The 10,165-nt window shown below is 43.1% G+C and overlaps 2 protein-coding genes across 2 annotated transcripts in view; one reads left to right on the forward strand and one right to left on the reverse strand.

The window, feature by feature from the left end:
* Positions 1 to 1,194: 1,194 nt before the first annotated feature.
* PM20D1 (peptidase M20 domain containing 1) lies at positions 1,195 to 9,393 on the reverse strand. The gene is made up of 13 exons (XM_015885286.2): positions 9,154 to 9,393; positions 8,584 to 8,670; positions 8,068 to 8,300; positions 7,764 to 7,850; positions 7,236 to 7,369; positions 6,696 to 6,815; positions 6,083 to 6,158; positions 5,793 to 5,854; positions 5,508 to 5,586; positions 4,717 to 4,788; positions 4,454 to 4,622; positions 3,636 to 3,735; positions 1,195 to 2,848 (listed from the first exon to the last, which is right to left on the reverse strand). Exons 1-13 carry the CDS (start codon positions 9,356 to 9,358, stop codon positions 2,719 to 2,721), a joined length of 1,554 nt encoding a protein of 517 aa, XP_015740772.1. The 5' UTR covers positions 9,359 to 9,393; the 3' UTR covers positions 1,195 to 2,718.
* Positions 9,384 to 10,165, forward strand: part of RHEX (regulator of hemoglobinization and erythroid cell expansion) — a 47,358-nt gene continuing 46,576 nt past the window's right edge. The window contains exon 1 of the mRNA XM_032449276.1: positions 9,384 to 10,126. The gene's annotated coding sequence lies outside the window, so the exon portion shown is untranslated. The remainder of the gene's footprint in view (positions 10,127 to 10,165) is intronic.

The following is a 10,165-nucleotide window of genomic DNA, read 5'->3' on the forward strand; positions in this document are numbered from 1 at the left end:
AAACTTGGCTATGCAGAAGGAAGTTACTATGGCTTTAATACAGGAACACGTTAACGTACTGGAATCTGACTAATGCAAACAGCATTCACAACCCTGTTAGATATAACACCAAGTGTCTACAGAGCAGAAAAATCTGGCTTTTACTTCTCTGATGAATCAGAGGTAATTGCCCTAAATGATCAGAGCACTGTGACTCATTACAGAAGAAAAAGCCAGAGCTATCAACCTGTATTTGCAATGATGTACTTGATATCATCAAGTAATTCCTTATGCTATGCAAAGTATGTGATCTTAGAAAAGGCCAAAGCATCGTCCTGCCATTTTTATTGACATGATGACACTAAGATTTCAAATATATATACAAAAGTGTTCTGTCAGAAGAGCTGCAGATACCAAACACTGAGCAACCCTTCAGAACTGGGCCAGATGAGGATGGCACAGCTGCTAATCAGCTGAGAAAACAAAAGGAAAGCAGAAATGACTGGAAAGAAATGGGGAAAGGTGGGAAACGTGCTTTCCACCATTGCATCCTGCTGGATAAGGCCTTTGGTTTAGTGGCTTCAGGTTGCAGTAACACGTTATTTTAGCACTGGCTGATGAGCAGCACTTAATGAGGTTCTGCAATGAACTGCTTTAGCAAAACTTAATGGCACACATTTGCACATTACCTGCCAAAAACAACCGTGCCCTTCCCAGAACTGTTTTGCTCTTCGCTTTTCCTTCAGCAGCAAAACGAAGCTTCAAATGAATTGCTTTTAAAGAAACAGTCCTCACCAAAACACAGCTGATTTCTGTTTGGGGACAGGAAATGATGAAAGAATAAAAGGATGTCTTGATTCTGTAAGGCTTATTTGCTATTAGAACTGGCAACAAATCCCTCCTTAACACCACAGCACCACCTCCAGCATGGCCTAAGTTCAGCTTTTTGCAACACGATCCCTATAACAGAATCAGAACAGTTAAGATTGGAAGGGCCCACGAGACACCACTGAACCCTGTATGTTACTACCCAGTAACACATAAACAGAGTTAGGTAATTTTTGTATCAAAAGAACACCAAGGAGGGTACAAAGACTAAAGCAGGCTGGAAAATATGTGGGCTTGTTTTGATGGAAACTTTACGACTCGCTCCGCTGTAGAGTCAGGTGTGGAAATGATTTCATTGCAATTATAAAGGTACATCATAAAACTAAATAAGCATGAAAAGAATTTGGATTTGTTGCTTTATTAAAGTGCTGATTTCAGTTATTTAATAGCTTGATACAGTTCAGCCCATTGGCAATACTGATAAGATCAGACTGCAAATAAATAGGAAATGGGGATTAGGAATCACAGTTCCACTGGTTTTTAGGATACATTCCTGGGTATTCCCTGCACATCCCAGCACCATTTTACACCATGAATTAAGAGCAGAACAACCATCCAATTCCAGTGTATCGCTCACACTCTGAAAGAGAGACACATCCCTGCAACAGGAGAAGGTTTGTCTCCTTCCTACAGCAGAGTCTGCATGTCAGTGCAAGAAAACAGCCTTCACAGTCTTTTCTTTGGCTAATGCCTAGTTCTGAATTCTTTAACAAATGACAGTAACTCCAACTGAATAGACTGTTGAGGCCAAAAGAATGCTTAACCCCTTAAGTGCCAACAAAGATAGGGCTAGTGCAAGAAGAAATAAAAACACAGCCAATATCAATAGCCTGTGTACATTAGGATTCCCAGAGAGCTGAGCAGAAGGTAAAGTGAGGAGTGGTAGAGTAGGCCATGAAGGTGGAGAGAAGGCTCAGCTCCCTCTGAACTGGAGGAAATGGGAGAGCTTCACCATCTTTCACGATGAAGCTCTTTGGGGAACAAAAGAGGAATGCTATAGAAATGGATTCAGTGAAGAAAGAAATGGGATTATCAGTAAGTACCGGTTTAGTTTAGCTGTTTAAAGCCATGTTTCCTTACTTGGACTGTCAACATCACAACACATCCTGGGCATTACTAGAGAGTCAAAGAAAGGAGAGAAAGAAAAGCTTCTAGCACCTCATAGATCAGAGCAACTTACATTAAAGCAACATAGCTCCAACCCCCAAAGCTCAGCATTCCAAACTACAATCAGACATCAGTCAGGAAACAGCAGGATCAAGTTCACCCTGGCACCATCTGAGAGCACCACTGATGCTGGTTGAAGGGATCAGCTGGGAAAGAAGCCCACCCCATCGGCAGTGCAACAGCCTCTTAGTGCAGCTGTACCCAATGACATCCAGCCTACACCCCATCATGTTCTCATGTGAGCTTCTGACAGGCACATCATTAGTGAGAACTAATTAACTGTAAAAGACAGCTTTGTCAAAAGCACATATTGGAGGATCAGCCTCTTTTAAAGATGCATGAATGACTACAAATTACGGCTTCGATTTTTAAGTGACTTCCAATTTCAGAGGCTTAAAGACTGAAGAAGATGCTGAAAAAATTAATAATGTCAGATTAATGGCTGCATGTAAGGCCAAGGAAGCACAGAAATCTGGGTGGTTGTGTTTTGTCCCTATACTTATCACTTAACAGCAAACTGTATGTTTGCCTGGTGCTGCAAACCAGCAGTGTTTCCATCTGTATGTAAACCACAGTATGTAAAACCAAACATCACTCAACGTGCAACACACAACTGCTGCTTACGGCCCAGACTTCTGCCATCCCAGAGTCCACCTCAGCAGCTGTTCCTCTTGGGTTTTTGTCTCACAGCTCATGAGATTTTGAGTGAGGCTCCGGAAGCTCGTCAACATCACAGTTCTTAATGAGCTGAAAGAGAAACTCGACTTGTTTCTCATAACTCTCAACCGAGATTCTCTCATTCAACCCATGGATCCTGGTAGAAAGAGAAGAATGTTTTTCATTCCAACGTGCATTTGTGACCCACTTGCACATTCCCAGCACCTACTTGCCTCTTCATTAAGCAACGCTCAGCACTAAAATACAGCAGTAGATGCCAAAAATGTCTGCTGCTCAATTTAACTGAAATACTTTACTGATCCTAAGGCTCACAGCACAACTAAACTCATGGTGTGCATGGAAAAGAAAACTTATCTCAACTATCTTCTCAGCTCTTGGCCATTTCTATCACTGTCCCACACAGCTATCAAAGCATCACAGCAGTCCTTTAACACTTGCACTTCAGTAAGATGATAAATGTATTACATAGAACATAAGCCAATCCCTTGTGTATTTGAATTCATGGAGTTATTGCTTTACCCCAGGAAATCAGCCTTAAGGTGCAAGCAAATTCAGTGTCCAAACACAGGGACAAACCTCTTAAGCAAGGCCAAGCACCAGAAAAACACCTTTCACACTGCAGCATTATATGAAGGAGCCAGACAGCTTCACTATACTGCCAACATGGGATACCTGAATGTGGTCTTGCTCACATTTAGAGTAAAGAAGAGTAAGGGCTAACGCTCTCTCAGTGTAATTACCATCCCCTATTTGTGCAGCACCCAAGTATGCAGGAAATGGGTGGCCATACAGAACATGCGGCAACACCAGCACCATGCCAAGGTATACAAGGCTGGGTTTCCTTCAGCCTAACGCATATCAACTCTCTCTTTTCTCTAGTCCCCACCCCAACCAGCTGCCCACATGCAGACAGAATACAGTACCTGGGAAGATCATCTGACTTCAAGAGCACAGGGTTAAATCGATAAATGGCATCTGTGACGTTAGTGAAATGCCTGCTGTCTGTGTTTCCAATACACGTGCCTGGAAAACAAACCTCAGCTTTACTTTGCATGACAGCAGCAATTTAATGACTCAGTTTTTTCCCCAGGAGAAAGGAAAAGCACCTGATTACAGTTTTGTGTGACACTGAGCTACATCAAAATCAAAAGTCACTGAGAACAGTTCATTGGAGCATCCTGGAAGGACAACATCGTCTCCTTCACGAAGAGGAGGAACCAAACGTATGATTCAGTCATGCTAAGAACAGCTGTGATACTAAACCTGCACCAAAGTTCAGGCTTCAAACTGCAGTCCAACAAACAGTACAGAAATAGGAAGGAGCTGCAAGCAAGGGAAGGGGCTGGGATCATAAGGAACAATACAGAAAAGCAGGAATGGCTTTGCCAGCTCTGAAAACAATAAAAGAAGAGCTAAAGAAAGAAGAACTCCTACTTTCCCCTCACAGTTCCTTTCTTCCCTGAAGAGATTCCTTTGTATGTACAGAGAGTCAAATTCAAGGCTCATTGTTCCTGTCTGTTTCCTGTTTGCTTTTTTACTTCCACCAAACTAAAAACTAACATAGAACTTGAAAACATAAAGAGGGAACTGAGCAAAAGAGGAAAAAACAGCTGTTTCCAGTAGTTAACAGCTGGGGTGGAGAAACACACAGCAAATGGAAACAAGGCAATATTGGGAGATGGGGGAGAAAAAAGCAGGACGGAAGCTGAAGAGGAAACACTTGTCATGTGCTTGGTGTTACCTGGGACCACACTGTCAACATCTGGGAAAGTATCCAGAATGGTTCTTTGGAAAACATGGACTCCAAAAGTTTGGTCATCCCATGGGCTGATTGGGAGGGGGTCAAAGGCCTCTATGACATCAATCTTCACTCTGTCATCAGCAACTGTGTTTCTAACTGTCTCTAGCACCTATGGGTAAATCACAGAGATTAATAATAATAATAAAGAGAAGAAGTTATCCAAGATGAGAGCAAAAAATGAATAACTGTGTAGGCAGGAATACCTCTGCGGCTTTCTCTGCAGAGTGGATTCGGAAGTTCACTGTTGCTCTTGCAGATGATGGGATGACATTGAGCTAGAAAAAAGAAGATCAGATTATTGCCACATTATTTCTTTTCAGTTATGGGATATGTTGTGTCTTCACTAATAAAGTAACTTACTCTTTGCTACAGAACGAGTATTCACACTTTGTTACACTGAATAGGTATGAATTCAAGCAAAAGAAAGAGTGTTACTTCTCTCCCGGCCACTCAGTGTCACTGTTCAGCCACTGTATCACTCCTGTTTATTTTCCAGGGCTGTGATATTTTCTGGACAGCTACACCTCTTTATCAGGGCAAAATCTGCCTGCAACAGCCAGAACTTGTTTTCTCTCAGTCCAAGGTGCACGCTAACCCTCCTCAAATGATGGTAAAAGCTTGACCTACACTCACAAAAGCAAGTTCCCATTTAGGCCAAGGAAGCATTCACAGCTGTAACACAGTTTCAGTTAGTGTCCACAATACTTTGTGTGGTTCTTGTCTATCCTATAACGTAAACAATTTTAAAGCTGGTTTACAAATGTCTCTTTGTGACAGGTTTCGGATAATTCAGAGAGGAAACAAGATGCAACTGTAGCTAAACGCAAATCATGCCTGAAGGAACAAGGCTGGTTGTGACAGCACACAGGGTCTAAGACCAGAGATGTGCTGATCTTACAATTAGATGTATATAGACAGATACTGAAAGCCCTAATTATACTAAACAAATAATAATAATAATAATAATAATAATAAATAATCAAAGTGAAGCTACCTTAATTCCTGCATGGAACATTGTGACTGCTGTAGTAGTTCGAATCAAGGCATTAGTGGAAGGTTTCCAGGCAAGAACTCTTACAAAAAGAAAAGAGTCGTTTTTCAAAGACATTTCTTTTCAACATAAGCACCACATTTACATAGGAAACAAGTTGTACTGTGGCCTATTTAATTAACAAATTGCTTATTAACTGTAAAGTATTGACTTTAAATGATATGGAGTGACCAGGAATCAATAGTTTCTGTGAGGCTGAGAGTGTTCAGCAAGGATAAGATTTCTTACCTGCTGACAATAGGTGAAAACAGCCAGAGATTGCTCATGATGAGATTGAGAGGAAAATTGAACTAAATGAAAGAAATAGAACCACAGATCAGTAAGTTTCTAGTTTTCAAGAAGATAACACATTCATGCATGCAAAACAAGGCCAACAGGAACAGCTCTCAGCATGGGATAAATGCCAGCTTCAGTCTTCTTTCCAAGAATTACATAACTGTGCTCCAAGTTCATATGCTGGGTTATTCTTCCCTTAGCAATATGAAAAACTGGGAATGAAATTATGGCTCTTTCCTCACCTCCGATGCAAGGTGCTCCATAGTCATGAGTTCCGGACCATGGCCAAACAGATTGCGCATGGGATTCTGCTCCAGTCTAATGCAAAGCAAATCAACATTTGGAATGAAAACAGTCTTTGGCTGTTGCTGCTCCAGAAGGCTGATGGGGATTTGGTTTCTAAAACATATCTGTGTATTGGAGATGGAATCATACTTTCATATGTGAATACAGTTCCACTTTACATTTCTGAGCATCCCAGTCACATGCAAAAATCTTGTAAAGAATACATGGAAATCTATTAAAATGACTCCACATTTGAGGTTTATCTGAAATATGAACTTACTACTTTGCTACCTACAGAGATATGTAATGAGAAGATAAAACATCTAACATTACATCATGTTGATTGCTTTGGACAAGTACCAGCTCAGACACCCCAGACATTTGGCTATTGTCCCTTTGCTGGGCATTGCGTTTCTGCCCTTCAAAGTGAGCTGCAAACTTCAGCTTCAGATCTGTAAGGGGGAATTTGCTAAATACTCTAAAAACAAATATTACAAAAGCAAGTCAAATATCAACGCCTGAGGAACCAGCTCAACTGTCTTTGATGTCAGACAACAGGGAAGCTCTCACCTGGACATTGCTGCTGCAAGAATGCCAATACTTGTCTCCTTTGGAGGGAAGGATGAATGTCCTGGCTCTTTTTCCACGGTGAAATTCAGTGTTATTGAACCTTTTTCAGTGACAGCAATTCTGGCCAAATACAAACAAATAAATGATTGATGCGACTCCAAACGCAGAGCACAGGCAGAAGAAACCAGCCCGTATAATTCCAGCATTACATATAACACTGTAGAAGCAGCAATAACAAATTCCCAGCACAGTCTTTAAACATTTGGAGGTCTGATGTCTTGGCTTCACCTCCTGTGAACAGACTCTACAGCATACAATTAACACACTTGCATGAGATAAGTAGAACATTCTGCTTTTGTCAGCACAGCTGCGATGGACAGCAAGCAAACTGGAGGCCCTTTGCTCACTGTCATTTCAGCAAAGCCAACACTGCCTCATGCCTTGAAAACATTTAGGTGACATTAGCAAGGTCAATACTAACACATAATTAATGGAAATGAATCACTTTCATCACAATGATCCTCTTTCTCTTTTACTTACATCGCTACTGGCTTCTTCATGCCTGCAATGATGCCATCCAGTACAGCACTTCCTTCATCCAGCAAGAAGGAGAGTTTGACTCCTCTGGATTCCAGCAGAGCTGCAATCTTCAATGCTCCCTTCCGACCAAATACCTGTGAGAAACCAGGCAGGAAATGGCAAAGTTTAGCCACACCACAGAGAAGAATGCTGGAAAGCACCTTACTGTTGATCACCTGCAACAACCAAGCCAATCTTTGGCCAGCTTGCCATGTCTTACATACACTCCCAAGCACTTCCACGTCTACAATCAGAAAACAACATGAAAAAACACCCTACTGCCTTCTTTTCTCATTGCTCATTACACCAAATCCCGTCAATGTCACTTAAATCCAAACAATCAATACGTAACTATGAGCACGAGCCCCACAGAATCTACACACAACAAATAACAGGAAGGATTTTCTAGGTGAACAAGGTTTAAAGAAATAAACCTTGTTATGTACATGCCCATCAAGTGGTTATCTATCCAAAAATGAAAGAAAATACCTCTTCATCATGGCCAATGCCAACATAGAAAGACCTGCGGGGTCTGTAATTTCTTCTCAGTAAGAATTCTAGAGCTTGCAGAATGCCCTGCAGAAAAGAAACACATCAACCCACGTTAGAACATAACTCTATAGTGTTAGTGGGAGAATAAGTGTAAAGGATTCTAATGCAACAGAAAGGAAGCACGATGCATTCTCAGACTGCAAGGAGACTTTCTCCTGCTCACAACTGAGTATTTATAATCACTCAACCAAACGCATCTGCATCTCTAAATATGTTTTCCTACATCTTGAAAGCGACCTACAATGGCAGAGTTCTTGTTGTCCAGCGTTCCTCGGCCATAGATGAAACCTTCATGCTCTGCAGCTGAGAAAGGAGGGAAATCCCAGCCCTCAGGGGGAGCAGGAACAACATCCATGTGTGCGAGCAGCATGTAGGGCATCAATGTAGAGTCAGAACCATGAACTGTGAAGAGGTGGCTGTACTCCCCAACGAGCTCATGTTGAATGAATTTAGAAGAAAACACAGCTGGGAAGGCTGTTTGGAAGAACAGATAAAAACACAAGAGAAAGAAAAATCAACACTGATTTCCCATTTTATCACTGTATTAAATCAGAGGATGGTCTGGGTTGAATAGGACCACAATGATCATCTCATTTCAACCCCTCTGCTATGTGTAGGGTTGCCAACCACCAGACCAGGCAGCCCAGAGCCACATCCAGCCTGGATGTATAAATCCAATGCACTCAGGAGCCATAGGGATTCCCTCTGACTTGTTTACTACAATAAAATGGGGTCACTAAGGCTGAAAGTTTAATACCTTTCTGAATGTAATCCCCAAATTCTGCCATAGCGGTTGCATTGAAGTCATCCGGAGTTATGGAAACAGTTGGGATTTTAATAGCACCTTGGGTCAAACAGAAAACAGAAATCAATTGACACCGAAATCAGCCAAACTCCACTTGACTGGCACTTCAAAAGGCAAAACAATATTTACATTCCTTGGCATTTTTGAGGCTTTACAGATCGTTTCACAGTGCTGTGACCGCAATGGGAAGGACGGGTGCCCTTCAGCTGAGCCCTGTGCTGCATTTCCCTTCTGTTTCAGCCAAGATAGAGACTTTAAGTGTCATTAAGGATGCTCCTACACAGTATATTACTAAGGGGAACCGATTCCTTGGCCATACAGCATTATGGCAAATAGTTGAGGATTCACATTTCCTCCCCCAATTTCAATCAGGCTACAATGGCAATATATTAACAACAACCCACAAAGCCTTATCAACACATAGGGCCTTTCCTTGCTCATTTTCAGCCCCATATATAACATACAAGGCCCTATAACACCGAGCCCTATGGGACAGCCCGGAGATCCCGGAGTGCCCCTCACCTCGCAGCGCTTCCTTCAGCTCCAGCCTCTCTCCGGCGCTGAATACGGCGTTACCCCCACGCCGAGCCCACAGCCGTGGGATGGCTGGGGAATGGAGCACATAAGCACGGAGCAACACTGCGGCCAAAAGGGCCAAAAACACCGAAAAAAGCCCCAAAACAGCCGCTTTTATCGCCACCCTCCACCGCCCGCACCCGCCCGCCATGTTGGACTGACTGACTTAGGCCGCAGCCTCCTTGTCTCGCTTGGAGGCTGACTGACGTATCCGCGGACCAATCAGCGCGCAGCTATTCGAAGGGTTGGCCAATAGGCTCCGAGGTCCCGCCCCCCTGTATCTTGTGTGTTGTAGTTGTGCTGTTGGCATGGCGGCGGGTGGAGGGGGGCGTGTTACTTCTGTGTGTGGAAATGGAGCTGTTATCCAGGCCTGAGCTGTGCTATGGGGCTGCTGGCAGTGTGAAAATGGGGCAATGAGAAAGAAATGGGTGTTTTTGTGGGGGTGTCATCTGCGATGTGGCAGCAGGAGATGGCTGGGAGATGTAGGCCTCATCCTGAGGGGGGATTCGGGCCTTCAAGGGGTCCAGGCCCTCATAGGATTCAAGCCCTCATAGGGTCCAGGCCTTCATAGGGTTCAAGCCTTCATAGGGTTCAAGCCCTCATAGGGTTCAAGCCCTCATAGGGTCAAGGCCCTCATAGGGTCCAGGCCCTCAGCTCCACAACCCTCTCTATCCACATCTCATTGACTTCCATTACATTTATCCCTTCAAAAGCTGTTTCCCCAATGTCCCCCCTTGCTCCACCCAGCATTATGAACACATCTCTTGTCTGCTTTCACCATGGAGCACGATAGAAAACATGTTCATTCCTTCAAGCCGCGTTGTGCTGAAGGGTTGCATTGCTTTTTCCTATGGCATCAATATTTCACCTCAGAAATGGCAGCTTGGAGCTACCAGAGAGCCTCAAATCAGCAGCAGAAGTGAGTGATTGTTCACACATTCTTTATTATATATATATA

Source organism: Coturnix japonica, chromosome 26 (assembly GCF_001577835.2).
Source record: "Coturnix japonica isolate 7356 chromosome 26, Coturnix japonica 2.1, whole genome shotgun sequence".
Lineage (NCBI taxonomy): Eukaryota > Metazoa > Chordata > Aves > Galliformes > Phasianidae > Coturnix > Coturnix japonica.